This window comes from Terrapene carolina, unplaced genomic scaffold (assembly GCF_002925995.2).
Source record: "Terrapene carolina triunguis isolate 2854851 unplaced genomic scaffold, T_m_triunguis-2.0 Scaffold96, whole genome shotgun sequence".
In the NCBI taxonomy this organism is placed as follows: domain Eukaryota; kingdom Metazoa; phylum Chordata; order Testudines; family Emydidae; genus Terrapene; species Terrapene triunguis.
Genome location: NW_020664447.1, coordinates 10,500,926 through 10,517,910, shown reverse-complemented (window position 1 = coordinate 10,517,910; position 16,985 = coordinate 10,500,926). Strand labels below are relative to the sequence as shown.

The following is a 16,985-nucleotide window of genomic DNA, read 5'->3' as shown; positions in this document are numbered from 1 at the left end:
AGATTGGGGCTCTGCTTTTCCTCTTAACCTAAATATTGTCAAAAATAACACCGGTCTACAATTTTTGAGAAGTCGTCTGCTTCAGAGATAAAATGTGCTATTTATTATGTATTTTGATGTGCTGAATTCAAATATGACAATTAAAACAACTGATTGGCTACTGTTTCTAAGATATTTAAGTTTTTACATTTTATGTCTGTATATTGTGTAGATAGTAGAGTTTTAATCATAAATTGTAAACCTAGGTCTTTTCATGTGTTTATGGTTGCTTTACATGATAATATTTCACCTGTCCTGTTTATGTAACACTTTAAAAATCAGCAAAAGGGTTATATAAATAAAATTTATTATGAAACAAAAGGCAAAAAACTATTCTGTACATAGTTTAGTCCTATTCAGTGTCTACTCGGCGCTTCTTGGCTTGTCTCTTGTATTCATTAAATGGAGTATCTCTTGTCACTGTCCAGCAATAGTCTGCAAGCATTGATGGGCTCCATTTGCCCTGATAGCGTTTCTCCATTGTTGCAATGTCCTGGTGAAATCGCTCGCCGTGCTCGTCGCTCACTGCTCTGCAGTTCAGTGGAAAAAAATCTAGATGAGAGTGCAAAAAATGTATCATTAGTGATATGTTGCAACCAAGGCTTTTGTATGCCTTGAGGAGGTTTTCCACCAACAACCTGTAGTTGTCTGCCTTGTTGTTTCCGAGAAAATTTATTGCCACTAACTGGAAGGCTTTCCATGCCGTCTTTTCCTTGCCACGCAGTGCATGGTCAAATGCATCATCTCGAAGAAGTTCACGAATCTGAGGACCAACAAAGACACCTTCCTTTATCTTAGCTTCACTTAACCTTGGAAATTTTCCACAGAGGTACTTGAAAGCTGCTTGTGTTTTGTCAATGGCCTTGACAAAGTTCTTCATCAGACCCAGCTTGATGTGTAAGGGTGGTAACAAAATCTTCCTTGATTCAACAAGTGGTGGATGCTGAACACTTTTCCTCCCAGGCTCCAATGACTGTCGGAGTGGCCAATCTTTCTTGATGTAGTGGGAATCTCTTGCACTACTATCCCATTTGCAGAGAAAACAGCAGTACTTTGTGTATCCAGTCTGCAGACCAAGCAAGAGAGCAACAACCTTCAAATCGCCACAAAGCTGCCATTGATGTTGGTCATAGTTTATGCACCTCAAAAGTTGTTTCATGTTGTCATAGGTTTCCTTCATATGGACTGCATGACCAATTGGAATTGATGGCAAAACATTGCCATTATGCAGTAAAACAGCTTTAAGACTTGTCTTCGATGAATCAATGAACAGTCTCCACTCATCTGGATCGTGAACGATGTTGAGGGCTGCCATCACACCATCGATGTTGTTGCAGGCTACAAGATCACCTTCCATGAAGAAGAATGGGACAAGATCCTTTTGACGGTCACGGAACACCCTAACATCACCTGCCAGGAGATTCCACTGCTGTAGTCTGGAGCCCAACAGCTCTGCCTTACTCTTGGGTAGTTCCAAATCCCTGACAAGGTCATTCAGTTCAGCTTGTGTTATGAGGTGTGGTTCAGAGGAGGAGGATGGGAGAAAATGTGGGTCCTGTGACACTGATGGTTCAGGACCAGAAGTTTCATCCTCTTCTGACTCAAGTGAGAATGATTCTGGTGCATCAGGAACCGGCAGTCCTTCTCCATGGGGTACTGGGTGTATAGCTGATGGAATGTTTGGATAATGCACAGTCCACTTTTTCTTCTTTGACACACCTTTCCCAACTGGAGGCACCATGCAGAAGTAACAATTGCTGATATGATCTGTTGGCTCTCTCCAAATCATTGGCACTGCAAAAGGCATAGATTTCCTTTTCCTGTTCAACCACTGGCGAAGATTTGTTGCACAAGTGTTGCAGCATATGTGTGGGGCCCACCTCTTGTCCTGATCTCCAATTTTGCAGCCAAAATAAAGGTGATAGGCTTTCTTAACCATAGTGGTTATACTGCGCTTTTGTGATGCAAAAGTCACTTCACCACAAACATAGCAGAAGTTATCTGCACTGTTCACACAAGTACGAGGCATCTCTGCTCACTTTGGCTAAACAGAAATGTGTCCCTTTGCAAAATCAAACACTGACAAATAAGAGAGCACGACACTGTATGATTTCTAGAGCTGATATAGGGCAATTTGTTCAGCAGAGTGATGTAAGCTTCGTTATGATTGCATCATCCATGACTTCTAGGAATAACATGATGCAATTCATATCATGTATGACGCAATACCAGCTTCAGATTGCATCATTCATTGTTTTGCCTAAAAAGCAAGTACTGTCCAAACCCAGTCATAGATTTATTCATAGATCCAGTCAAAGGTGTATTTTAGTCATTTCTGGTTTAAATTGAGATCCCTTCCCTTTATAACTCACTTATCCTCCGCCATTCCCAAGTCAAGGGTCGTATATACTGACCTAATAGCATATCTTGAAAACTAGAGCCAATCAAGAATTTTAAGCATCATTTTCATTCTCAGTGACCCAGAATTAGTAAAGTTTGACTACATTTATTTCAGAAGCATTTTGGCTGTAGAGCAGTGTAATCTGTCAAACCTATGTGCTTGGCAATACTATATGTAAAATGAGGCTACTCCTGTATATGTAACGTCCTATATCAGTGTTTTTCCTCTCTAGTGGCTGATCCAACAACTAGCTACTATGCCAGGAGTGTTCTCCTGATTCCTCACATATAACACTGCATCTCTTTGGGCTAGATAGACACTTGCACAATCTCCCTAGGCCTGTGGCTTGTTTTTAGAAGCATTATTTTTTCTTCATAAAGTATTTCCTCCTCTGCTTATGGCGTGATAACCACGGGGGGGCTTTTATTCTTTGAATTAGGAAGAAAATGAGGTAATTAGTGTGCATGTGTGTGGTGGGAATACAATTTAAAACTTAATATAGATTAGGTGGATTTATTAGAGCAAGGTTAATGTGCAACTCACCATAACCCTCGCTAATTTCTTTTAACAAAGTAACTGCGACCTTATCCTTTCCACCCCTGCTTACAACTTGTCATTTAAGACTGGAAGATGAGTTTAGACTTTTAGCTTCCATCTGAATTCCCAGCTTGTGTGGTTTTAACTTTAGACACGTAACATAACTAAAATGTAAATTTTCTTTCTGCAGTTTTTTATTTTTAAATATTTATTTTGTGTAAATAACTTTGTCATACATTACAAGAACGCTAATGGAAGAACACTCTGCTTATAATGCAATATATATTTTTTTTAATAGTATGTCAGATGACGAACAAGAGAGTGGCTGTGATACTGTGGATGGTTCTCCGACCTCAGACTCTTCAGGACATGACAGTCCATTTGTAGAAAGCAGTTTTGTAGACAACACCAATCAAAATACAGAAACCAGAAACTTGGTTAACCCAGAAACCAAACCCGCTGTCTGCGCTGTTGTGGTGCCACCAATAAGAATAGAAAACAGATTAAATTTAGATGAGCAGATGGTGAATACAGGTAAACTAATTTAGTAGTTGTTCTCTTTTATAATAATGGGTAAGTCAGAAATTTGAGCAGTCTATTCAATAGGTATATGCACAAAACATAAGATTTAAGCTGCCTCCCTCTTATTTAATCATGTATTTTACCTAAATTATTAAATCTTAATCATAAATTAATTTTTAAAATGTTTTCTAAGTTTCTTGGTTTATTGCTTTACAACTGTTGTCTAGTTGAATAGTTGAAAGCATTGAAGGTTTGCCTTGGTACTAGTATTTGATTTTATTTGCCAGATAACACATGCCAGCCACTGATAAAAGGACGATCTGTCCCTGGAAGAATAAACCAGCCTCCTGCTGTGAGTAACCGTCAGCAAAAATTGACATCAGCATTCCATCAGCAACCTATAAATTTCAGTCAGGTATGTGTATTCATTCACAGCTCAAAACTGTTTCACTGTCTTAAGGTTGAGGGCCTGATTTTAAAAAATGCTGGACACCCGCACCACTGAACTAAATGGGAGCTATGGCTCCTCCACATGTTTGAAAAATCAGGCCTCAAGTCAGTAAAAAATATGCCCAACGTCTGTAGTCAGGCTGCTGAAATCCTGAAAAATGGGCTTCTCTAGCCTATTGTGCAAGTCAGAAATATCTTCTACTTTGTCTCTAAATCAGCAGCCATGGTAGTGATTGAACAGATGAGTTTGTAAAGATGATGGAAAAACAGCACTGGAAAAATTGTTACAACCTACATTAAATTTAGTAAAAAGCCTGAGACGTGATCATATATACTTGACCACTTTCCTCCTTCCAAATGGTAAAATATTTGTACCATGTTGTTAAGTGTGGGGCCATATTTTCAGCCTTGTTCCATCTGCTTTGTGCCTCACCTGTGGCACAAAGCAACTGGAAACCCAGCATATCTGTCCAGCTGAGAATTCTGTTAGTTGAGGGGAATCCCAGAATGTGGTAGAGCTGATGCACCCAGTTGTAATTCACTATCTCTTTTGTATGTAGTGAGCATGGCTGAGGAAAAAAAGGGACATGTTCTTCAAGTGATGGTCCCTATGTGTATTCCACACGTGGTACATGGTTCTTAAAGATGTGAGGTCCTTATCTGTATTCTACACATGGTATACATGTGGCACCATGCACATGAGTTCAGAGATTTTTGGTAAGCAGTGTCCATTGGTCTGCACATGAGCAGTTGATCTCCTCGTGCTCTGAATCGAGGGTAAAGAGTGCTGTTTCTCCAGTTCCTTCTTACTGCGGCATGGCCTGAGTAAGAATCTTCTGTGTCTCTAGCTTCTTCCTCAACTGCATCATTCTGTAAATATATTATAAATTGGTTTTGATATTTTAATCTTTTAGACTTAGTATAGCCTTTAGTGAGTTGTTTTTTTATCTCACTCTGGGGAAATTCTCCCAGAAGGCTAGGATTATGCCCATAGTCCTAGGGTTCAAGAATTGTTTTTCCTGCCCCTGCTCGTTTTCTGTGAGTGACGAACACCAGGGCTGCCTCTACTGGCTAGGCAAGGTTCACATCTCAGCCAAATGCAGCATTTGCCACTCCTTCCCTCCCAGAACTCATGAGGGTTGGGAGTTAAGACTTAAAAATCGGATGGAGCAGGCCATGAAACCCCAATCAGATGTGGACCGGGGAGATCACCCTGTATGTTGGCTGCCTCCGGCAGGCAGCACCCCTCTGAGCATGAGCTCCAGAGTTGAGGCTAAGACTTTCAAGCCTAAGGAGAAGGCTTCTCATGAGAGTAAGGAGCACTCTCGTAAGTATTGAGACAGACCTCCTTTATCCAAGCCTGCTCTCAAGAGCGAAGATCCTTCTCTCAACCCTTCAAAGATAGGAGAGCCCTCGCACATGGATACTAAGGTTATAGGCAGTCAGAGATCTGTCTCTCTCTGGAGGACACTTTTGCTCTCTACTACACTCACTCATCCCTCCTCTCTGGTCTGCCTTTATTCAGAGACATAGTTACCCCAGAGGAGGAAGCTAGTCTGAGGTTGCAGGGCTGCCCTCCTCGCCCACTAGTGAGCCTGATTATTGGTACCCTCGGTTTCGCTGGTAGTTCAATGGATCAGAAGCTCTACAGGAGTCTCTACTTTACCAGACAGAGGATGGCCTAGGACAGAAGCACTAGAAGATTGGGGTTCCATCCTCCAGCCAGACGTGACTTGCTAAGAGATAGAGCAGTGCCATGGGGTCCTCCTCTCCCAGTTGATCCCTTGTCCTGGCACATCTGGGGCCCTTGGGATCCTTACCCTAGGCACCAAGGATCAGTACATGAGCCTTATTTACAATCTCCTGGCCAACCCCAACCAGTCCCCATCAGAGTATTGGGAGGAGGAAGGTGAATGAGATCTGATGATTCTGGGAGCAATTTCATTGTCTTCCCCAGATGAGGCAGTTATCCCATCTTTGCCATCTCTGCCTGGCTATTTCATGCAATATCAGGAATTCCTGCAGAGAGTGGTGTCTGAGCTGCAGATACATCTTGAAGAAGTTCAGGAGCCCCAACGTAGATTACTGGAGATTTTGCAGCCCTTGGACCCCCGTTGAGTCGCCCTCCTGATCAACAGACCATCATGGATGCAGCAAAAAGGTTGTAGCCAGCTCCTGCTTCTTGTGCTACCACCCCGAAGAGGGCTGAGAATCATTTCTTTGTTTCATCCAAGGCACGAGAGTTTCTATTCTCACTCCCACTGCCTAACTTCTTGGTGGTACAAGTGGCTACCAAGAGATCCAGGCTGCAATTCCTAAAAACTACTTCCTCAGACAAGAATGGCAAATGGCTCGATCTCCTGGGAAGAAAGGTCTTCACCTCCACCTCTCTTTAATTCAGGATTTCGAATTACCGGGTTGTTCTAGCTAAACATAATTTCACCAATTATACAAAGCTTTTAGATTTTAAAGACAAGCTTCCTCAGGAAAACAGAGCCCACTCCAGTCCTTAATTGATCAGGGCAAATTGGTGACTAAGACTTCCCTCCAAGCTGCACTAGATGCTGCAGATACTGCGTCCAGAGGGATGGCTATGGCCCTCGTTGAAAGATTCCTGGTTACAATGCTCAAATTTTCCTAGGGAGGTGCAGAATATACCATTCAGGATCTGCCCTTCAATACAGTTAATCTGTTCCATGAGACAGATGAGTCTCTCCACTCCCTCAAAAACTCAAGGACAACTCTTCGTTCACTGGGCATCTATACCCCTGTCCGTAAGAGAAAGCATCTTAGGCAGGGATACAGAGCAAGACCATCTTCTCAACCTTTTTGCTATCAATGCCCCCAGGATTCAGCAAATAAATGATACAGGATCCACAGTCCTAGACACACATTTCCTGCAACATCCACTGCCACACCTCACTCTAACCCTCAACTAAGGAATTTATTTTGACGGATCTGGTGAGACCCACGTCCCTTTATTGATGCCACATCATCCCACCCCCACTCAGTTTTTTGGAGGCCGCCTTACCCAATTTGTCTGCAGCTGGAGGGCTCTAATAGCCAAAAAATGGGTACTGGAAATTATTCATTGCAGCTATGTGACTGAGTATGTCAACTCCTACCCACAAACCTCCTTCCAAGTTCCTTTTGAGGGATCAATCTCATGAGGAAATTCTCCGTAAGAAGTGGACTCCCTTCTCCATCGGAGAGCTACAGAAAAAGTTCCACCTCAACATCAGGGGAAAGGATTGTACTCTCCATACTTTTTAGTTCCAAAAAGAACAGGAGATGGAGACCTGTTCTCAACATACACCAACTAACTATATTTGCCCCAAAATTAAAATTCTGCATGGTCATATTGGCGTCAATAATTCCATCTCTGGAAGAGGTTGCATGGATCGCAGATCTCGACATGAAAGACTCGTATATTCACACAGATATTCACCCATCCCACAGGAGGTTCCTCAGGTTCCTCTTCGGTCAAGATCATTGCCAGTTCAGGGTCCTTCCATTTGGGCTAGCCACAGCACCCAGGGTCTTCACAAAAGTTTTTTCAGTGGTGATAGCTTGGATGAGAAGAAATGGGTTCATCGTCTTTCCATACCTCGACATCTGACTCCAACAGGCAGGTCATATGAGGAAGTCCCATTGGCAATCTATTTCCTGCTTCACCGACTTCCTTTTCTAGGCGTGTGTGTCAACCACGAGAAGTCCACATTAACCCCCACAAGGTCCATAAATTTCATAGGAGCGACCTTGAACTTGACCACAGCAAGAGCCTATCTATCTATTGAGAGATTGCATACCATGGGCACTCTTATAAACCAGGTCACCTTCAGGCCACGGACTTCAGTCAAAACTTGCCTGTTCACTCCTCAGACACATGCTGCCATCTATCTCCATTGTCTGCAAAGCTGGCTTCTGCCCATTTACTCACCAGAGAAGGGCAATATCTGTGCCAAAATGACTGTTGTGTCCAAGTTACTGGACACTCTCATCTGGTTGAGAAAGTATGGATGGGGATCCCTTTCCTCACACTGACACTCAATGCAATCATCATTATTGATACCACACTTTTAGGCTGGGGAACTCATATGGATGATCATACTGCACTTCGGGAGTCCAGGATTCATATCAATTTACTAGAATTGAGAGCAGTCCGTCAGGACTGCAATGCCTTCCTCCCACTCATCCAATCCTGGCATATCCAAATAATGTTGGACAATATGACAGCTGTCTTCTGAATAAACAAGCAGGTGGGAATGATATTCCTCCCTGTGTGTGTACATCCAGTGTACCTCTGGAACTGATGCAGCAGCCATCACATAACCCTTTCAGAAGCATGTTTACCAGGTGAGCAGAACTCCCTATCAGACAGTCTCAGCAGGCATTCTTCTGCAGACCATGAATGGGAGATTCACAATTTGGTCCTGAACGAGGTCTTCATACAGTGGGGAATGCCATCTTGGGACCTCTTTGCTTTACAGGTGAACAGGAAATTTCCCCTGTATTGCTTTACAGGAGCATTAAGCACGGGCTCAAAGGCAGACACCCTTCTGTTACCGTGGAGGGTTCACCTCAGATTTGCCTTCCCTCCCATCCCATTAAAATCACAGGTGCTATGGAAAATTCATCATGACAGTGCTTGAGTCATCTTTATTTCTCCCAACTGACTTAAGACAGTTCTGATCCATGGATCTTCTGAAGCTCTCAGCTCATCTGCCCATAATCATCTCCCCATTTCCAGATCTGCTAATGCAACACAAAGGCACCTGCAGGCACCGCAACCTGGAACCGCTGTAACTCAAGGCCTGGTATTTGGATGGGCATCGGATGTACAGCATTCATGTTCCAGAAGGGTACAATCCATTCTCAATCAAAGCAGGAAAGATTTTAGCAGAAGACGTTATTCAGCTAAATGGAAGCATTTCTCTTCTTGGGCTTAACAATGCCAATCTCCAGAATCTGTTGGGATCACTGCTATTCTTGAGTATCTACTTACCCATAAGACATTGGGTGTCTGTTTTAGTTCCCTTTGGATTTATTTGGCAGCAATCAACGCTTTTCATTCTGCTGTTGACAGCCATACTATCTTCACTCATCCTGCAACAACTAAATTTTTGCAGGGGCTTCTTCGATCCTTCCCATCATTGGTGAAGCTCACACTCCAGTGGGACCTCAACTTCATTCTTTCATCTCTCACCAGACCTAAATTTGAACCTTTAGCCTCAGGTTTTATGTCCCATCTCTCAATGAAAGTTCCCTTCCTAGTCGCCCTAATATCAGCCAGAAGAGTCAGCAAGCTGGGAGCACACATGGCAGACCCACCATATACTACCCTCCATAAAGAAAGGGTCTCACTGTGCCACCACCCGAAATTCATCCTTAAAGTAAATTCAGAGTTTCACATGAGTCAAACCATCCATTTACAATTGTGGTTTTGTTTTTTTTTTCAAACCACAAGCTTCTGATGAAGAGAGGAGTATATGTTCTTTGGGTGTCCAAAGGGTACTGGCCTTTTATCTACAAAGAACAAAAGCTATTAGAAGACACCTAAACTATTTGTTTCTATAGCAGAGAGATCAAGGTGTCAAGCTATACCTCTGCCGAAACTTTCTAAATGGATCTCTGGCTTAATTATTCTTGGCTACCAACTAGCCCACATTTCTTCCCCGGAGCGGATGAGGGTTCACTCCACCAAAGTGCAGACAACTTCTGCTGCATCTCTGAGAAACTTACCATGTTGGAGATATGTAGAGCAGCTGGAGCTCCTTGCACACCTTCACAAGAGTTCATGCTTTGGTTCAGTCTTCTCCTGCAGATACAGCTGTAGGGACAGCAGTGTTAAAGTCAGCTATCACTTCTGCGTCCTCGTTCCCATCTCCATTTTGACTACTGCTTGCTAATCTCCCACCTGTGGACTACACGTAGGAACCATCACTCCAAGAAGAAATGGAGCTTAGTTATCTGTAATTGGAAGTTCTTTGAGACATGTGGTCCCTAGCTGTATTCCATTGTCTGCCCTCCATCCTCTCTGCTGCAGATTATATCTGGATTTGTGATGAGAAGGAACTGGAGAGACATCAGTCTGCATGACCCCTTATGCCCTCAGTTCAGAGCAGAACGAACTATACATGTGTGGACCAACAGACACTGCTTACTAAAAATCTCTGGACTAATGCGCATGGTGCACATGCACCACGTGGAATACAGCTAGGGACCACACATCTCAAAGAACCTTCAGTTACAGGTAACTAATCTCCATTTCTCCAGCAATTCTTCAGCAGCCAGAAATGCTTTGTGTGGCCCTGGGTAAGTGGGTGTAATTTACAGCAGCCTTGAGGTTGGCCCGAGGATCAAGAGCTACAAAGCCAATTTACTACTTCCTTAATGCTACACCAAGTATCTCTCTGCTGCAACCCAGGATCTAGCCCATAGATAATACAGAAAACTACATTTACTAAATTTAAGTTATTTTAATTATTTTACTTTGGGCATAAGAACACAAGAACAGCCATACTGGTCAGACCAATTGTCCATCTAGCCCAGTAGCCTGTTTTCTGACTGTGGCCAATGCCAGGTGGTTCAGAGGGAATGGACAGAACAGGTAATCATCAAGAGATCCATTCCCTGTCGCCCATTCCCAGCTTCTGGGCAGTAGCTACATTAGCAAAACTCTTTTTTTAAATAACATCTAGGTATTTGGAAGGGCAGTGCATTTAAAAACAAAACCCTGCTTATCTGTTTATAGTAAATATTAAAACAAAATGTTAAAGTCTGCCATATACAGATAGGAAGCTTATTAATTATTACTTAGAATAATTCAGATTGGAAAGGATCTCCGGGTTATCTAATACATCCCCTTGCATCATCATGGAAGGATTGATTTTAATTAATCCTAAACTAGCCTTAAATGATCATCTTATTCTAACTTTGACCATTGCCAAAGACTGCAAATTCCTCAACCTTTAGACAGACACCGTTCCACTGCAGGGCTTTACTATGATGATTAATTTCTAATTTACTGATTAATATATGAATAATTAATCTGAATTTTCCCTGCTGTAGTTGAAGCCCACTACTACTTGTTCTATCCTTCTTATTTAATGAGACTAATAGTCTCTCTCTAATATTGTGAACAATTAGCACATCTTCTATAAAAGTGGTTTTCAAAGCTGGTCCACCGCTTGTTCAGGGAAAGCCCCTGGCGGGCCGGGCCAGTTTGTTTACCTGCCGTGTCCACAGGTTTGGCCGATCACTGCTCCCACTGTCCGCGGTTCGCTGCTCCAGGCCAATAGGGGCTGTGGGAAGGGCGGCCAGCAAATCCCTTGCCCGCACCGCTTCCCGCAGCCCCCATTGGCCTGGAGCGGCGAACCATGGCCAGTGGGAGCCGCAATTGGCTGAACCTGCGGACGCGGCAGGTAAACAAACTGGCCCGGCCTGCCAGGGGCTTTCCCTGAACAAGCGGCGGACCAGCTTTGAGAACCACTGTTCTATGGGTCATTAGTCTAGACCTAGTTGTGTGTCAGATATTTTTCAAACCATTCCTCATTTTTTTCCTGCTCCCCTCTAAATTTTCTCTCCTGTTTCCACTGGTTGTGCCTTTATTGTGGTGCCCATAGTAAGAACATAAGAATGGCCATACTGGGTCAGACCAAAGGTCCATCCAGCCCAGTATCCTGTCTACCGACAGTGACCAATGCCAGGTGCCCCAGAGGGAGTGAACCTAACAGGTAATGATCAAGTGATCTCTCTCCTGCCATCCATCTCCTTATCCATCCTGGCTAATAGCCATTAACGGACTTAACCTCCATGAATTTATCTAGTTCTCTTTTAAACCCTATTATAGTCCTAACCTTCACAACCTCCTCAGGCAAGGAGTTCCACAGGTTGACTGCGCTGTGTGAAGAAGAACTTCCTTTTATTTGTTTTAAACCTGCTGCCCATTAATTTCATTTGGTGGCCCCTAGTTCTTATATTATGGGAACAAATAAATAACTTTTCCTTATTCATGTTCTCCACACCACTCATGATTTTATGTACCTCTATCATATCCCCCCCAGTCTACTTTTTTCCCAGCTGAAAAGTCCTAGTCTTTTTAATCTCTCCTCATATGGTTCCAAACCCCTAATCATTTTAGTTGCCCTTCTCTGAACCTTTTCTAATGCCTGTATATCTTTTTTGAGATGAGGAGACCACATCTGAATGCAGTATTCAAGATGTGGGCGAACCATGGATTTATATAAGGGCAATAAGATATTTTCCATCTTATTTTCTATCCCCTTTTTAATGATTCCTAACATCCTGTTTGCTTTTTTGACTGCCGCTGATCACTGCGTGTACGTCTTCGTGAGTAGTGAGTGCAGTTTGCCAGGTGTGCAAGCCACAACTGAGCAGAGTGGAATAATCACCTTGCTTGTGTGATATATGGTACTTGTGTTTAAAACAGCATACCATTTTGTCCTTGTCTTGCAAGAGAACTGCATTGAGTTATAACCTTCAAATTTCCTGTTTGTGGTACTATTTCAATAGCTAGTATTTTCTACTTTCTGTATTTGTTCATTTGATTATTTCTTTATAGAATTTAAGTTTATTAATTTTAAACATTTCTCCAGTTTGAGTTCATACTCTTATCTGTACTCCAAAATTAACATATAGCAATTTCTCTGTGTGGACAGATTCAGCACTTTGGATCTGGGCCTCAGGAGTGGAATGGAAACTACAGTCATCGAAGACAGCAGACATACATTCCAGCTGGTGTTGCCAGTCATCCGTTCTCCCTTCCACATGGAAGTCCAAATCACAGTACGGTGCATGCACATTTAGCTGGAAGTACACACCTTGGAGGACAGCCTGCTATTCTTCCGTATCCATCATCTGCACCCCTTAGTACTGCTGCACCTGTAGCCCACCTCCTAGCCTCATCATGTACCTCAAGACCTATATTGCAGCATCCAACCTACAATATAGCTCATCCCAATGGCATAGTTCACCAAGTCCCAGTGGGCATAAATCCCCGTTTTTTACCTTCCCCAACCATTCATCAGACTCAGTACAAACCTATTTTTCCACCACATTCTTACATTGCAGCATCACCTGCTTACACAGGATTTCCACTGAGTCCAACAAAACTCAGCCAGTATCCATTTATGTGAGAACTCGAGTACAGTATGTAGAGGAGGCTCAATGATAAACGCTTGATTTAAGAAGAAACATGGTATTTAATAAAAATTAGCCATGGCACAACAAGAGAATTATTTTTTGAATCATGTAGACTTGGGTGCAATTTAAACAACCTTGAGCTTTAAATAACAAAACAAAACTCACTTTTAATGTGTTTTGCACATTTGGTATAACTTGTATCTTTGGTCATATTATCTTCTTATATAGTAACTCCAGACAGGTGACTTACTGGAGCAGAATTCCAGTTTTGCTCCTTCTATTTTTTATAAAATTGCCTTCTAACTAGTGCAAGACACGTCTACATTTGGGAAGCCATTCAGTGTACAGATTTAGAGCAACAGATGCACATATGTCAGCAGTACAGTGTACAAGTAAAATGTTTGTATTGTGTATCTTGGTGTTTAAATGTTGAGTCACTTATCTAAAAAGTTGAGCTGTTCTTCACATTGCATGTGTCTTTTGCATGGGCAAAGAAGAGTTGCCTAGACATTGCTCTTAAATGTTGTTGTCCTAATAATCTCAGCTGCATTGTAAACCGTTCCCACACATAGTGCCTTAAATATTTGAGGTTGTTAATGTTATTACTTATATATACATGTTGAGGACTGCAGCACTTAAAATTCAGATCTTCTGATTTTTTGATAGAGTAATGCTCATTTGGGGTTTTGTGTGGTATGATTTTAGTATTGGGTGTTTTTCCTTGTCAAGGAGGCAGCATGTTTTGCTGTAGCTGAATTCTGCTGTCTGATTTTTTCAGAATGATCTAGCTTCAAGAGAAGAATTTAGTAGTGCTTAAGAAAAGTCAATTCAGTAGCTTTTAGTGATAAACACAAAACAGTATTTTATACTGTTAAATGGAACTGCAATACAATCTAAGTAGTATATTTTCAAAGTGTTTGTCTAATTGGATTTAATAACATGTTTAGAGGTGCAGTAGGCATGACTTTGACTAGATTATGAAAGAAAAAGCAAAATGCTCATTGATTCATGATGTGATTTCATCTTAGCTTGAGCAAACCATGCAGTATTTAATAAGTAGTAGCAGAATATTTACTATTGAAGCTTGAAAAGATGTGAGTTCTTTGTGTGCAATTTTTCATTTATGCATGGGAGAGATTTTAGTCTTTTTCATTATAGTATTTGTTTTAGCTTGTTGGGGTGTTTGCTTATTTAATACATTCCGTCAGGGACGTAAATTACATGCTTTTTGCATTTTTTTCCTAGAAAGTTTTGTCTTTTTTGTTTTTTGTTTTTATTCAAATGAAGTTGCTTTTGCAGCACCAAAGACTTAATCATCCATTTCCTATAAAAGGTAGCTACTTTTTTCATAGACCTCAAGTATACTGTAGTGTAGAGATGGGATTTAAAGAAGGTATTAAACAGGCTGTGTGTTAGCTTATGGGTAAGTAATAAATTGTATCATTATCTTGAATGTATCATAGATAAGCTGCTATATCATGATTGCCACTTCAGATAGCTGTGAAATTAGTTGATTAACTAGTTCTTTCTTAGCCTTCTAATTTCTGTATAAGTCTAATTACATGAAATAGAAGTGGGGGTTTTGATTTTTATTTTGCTTTTATGTTTGGAGTGTCGTAACTACTATATTGTAAATGATGGAAGTTTAATTGAATATGTTATTTTGGGGTGTTATTTGCAACAGTATTTTATCTCCATTAACTTTGGGCTCATCACTGCATATAAGTGGATGTATGTATGTACGTATGTAACTTAATTTTTTATGTTTTCATATTGCATTATGTAGACACTTAAGAAGCTGTATCTTGCAGGCTTGACTTAACTTTTTTTTAAACAAAAAATATTCTGGAATACAATATTTGCAGCATTGACTGGAATAAGAGTGCAAAGTATTTGTGTTTAACTCTGTCAATAAGCTAATAACTGGTAGATTTTTTTTCTTTACTCCATTACTACAAGCAGTGTTTTATTTAATGAATGTCCAAATGAAATAACTGTGCCTATATTTGATGTTATTTTTTAAAAAACAAAAACTGAAATACAACAGTGTTATATCATAAACCAATACCAGCAGTACATTTTTAATCACACTGCAAAAGAAACCTAACTTTTCCCACAAGATTCAGTGTTTTTAGTAATCAACTCTATGCATTTTGTACAAATATAAATGTATATCTAAAGTATACATTAGAAACTAAGAGTAGCCTGATTAATTTGAAATCTTATCAGCACATATATAAAGCCTAAATATATGGAGTCAAGAAAATACTCAAGTAAATTCGTCATACACCTTAATACTTCAAACTTGTACTATCTGTTCTAGCAGATTCCTATCCTCTGTTAACACCTTAGTGTTGGGAATTGAGTTCTCTTGGTGTTATCTCCATTGCAGGCAGTGGACACACCAAGAACCACCAGCACAAAACGATTAATTGACTTTTGTATTATGATGATAAAAATTACTGTGTTCTCTTTATTTGGAGCCATGGGAATCTCCATTGCTTTAATGTATTTACTGTACTTTCTTTTTACTGTACTTAGGATGTAAAGCTAATATGCTTGTTAAATTGACACATTTACCTGTATGGCACAATATTATCCTATAAATTCACAAGAAAAATGTACTGTAAATGTGCCCCAAATTAAGCCTGCTGCTCTTTATATATAGTAACAATAGAAATGTGTTTGAATTTCAAAGAACTAAATATTTGGGATTCTGCCACAACCTAAATTCTGAATAATGAAATGATTGTGAGGTACTGATCCTGCAATGAGCTCCTGCACCCTTGTGGAGTCCAATTGACTTCAATGGGATTTTGTGCAGGTGCCAAAGGTCCATATGTATAGAACTGCTTTCAGGATTGGTGCCTAAATCTGTGGAAACAGTCATCCTTCATCAGTGAAGCATATACACCTCAGATTGTTTTAATGCCTTTTTTAAATAAAACACTGCATGACTACAGAATTGCATATTTGCATACTATTTTAATTTGTGAATTATTTTATATGAATTTCTTGTATTCAGTTTTTAACTTTAATTCAGGGTGTTTTTATTAATCAGCTATGCTACTGTATTAACTAATTCTTTTGGTTTAAATTTTTAAATTTTCTGCATTTCTAATTTTAACTTGGTTTGTGTTAAGTAAAAGTTAAATCACACTGCAAGCTGTAGGAAGATTGTTTTAGAACTACCCAAGGATATAGACTTGATTATTAAGTTTGAATTGTTACTGTTTAACAATTTGTAGACTTGTGGCTTTTTTTTCTTTCTTTTTTTTTTTTTTTCTTTTGGTTTCTATGCTACACTAGTTTGCCATGTAGCAATTGCACTGTGCAATATTACAATACGAGGACTGGGAAAAAATTTTATGGATGTAATGTCTCTTACAGTTTGCGATAGTATTTCTCTCTAGTTCTCAATGATTTAAATGTGACCAAGCCTTCTGTACTTTGTCACAAAAAGCGGGTTTTCCAGGTGACTATTTTGGTGAGTGTCAAAATAAGAATTTATGGTGTATTACTGTTGAGATTCACTTTGGATTAAAATATATATTGCAGCAAAGAAGTTGTTGGCAGCTTTTATTTTTCATGACATCAGTTCAGGGCCAGATTAAGGCACTATAAAACCAATGTGTAGGGCTCCAGCTCTTAGATTCTGATATATTCACAAAGCTTTGCTTTATTTAAAAACAGTATGTTTCTGACTCTTGTGGTTCTCAGGGGAAAGTCTGAAAATGTGAACCAAATGTAACCAATGCCTGAATCTGCAGACAGCCAGAGACATTAGCTATGAGAGATGTGGGCACTTCCATGCATCTCCAGAGAGTATTAACTTCAAGATCCATTGTTTAGGGGGTAGCCCACCACTACC

The 16,985-nt window shown here is 40.5% G+C and overlaps 1 protein-coding gene across 5 annotated transcripts in view; it reads left to right on the top strand.

Annotated features, from left to right (window-relative positions):
* HIPK3 (homeodomain interacting protein kinase 3) overlaps window positions 1-16,667 on the top strand; it is a 150,311-nt gene extending 133,644 nt beyond the window's left edge. For all 5 annotated transcript variants that reach the window (XM_024211466.2, XM_024211461.2, XM_024211462.2 and 2 more), the window contains 3 exons: window positions 3,276-3,511; window positions 3,787-3,914; window positions 12,631-16,667. In XM_024211466.2, coding sequence (XP_024067234.1) covers window positions 3,276-3,511; window positions 3,787-3,914; window positions 12,631-13,107 — 841 coding nt within the window. In that variant the 3' untranslated portion in view covers window positions 13,108-16,667. The remainder of the gene's footprint in view (window positions 1-3,275; window positions 3,512-3,786; window positions 3,915-12,630) is intronic.
* Window positions 16,668-16,985: the final 318 nt, after the last annotated feature.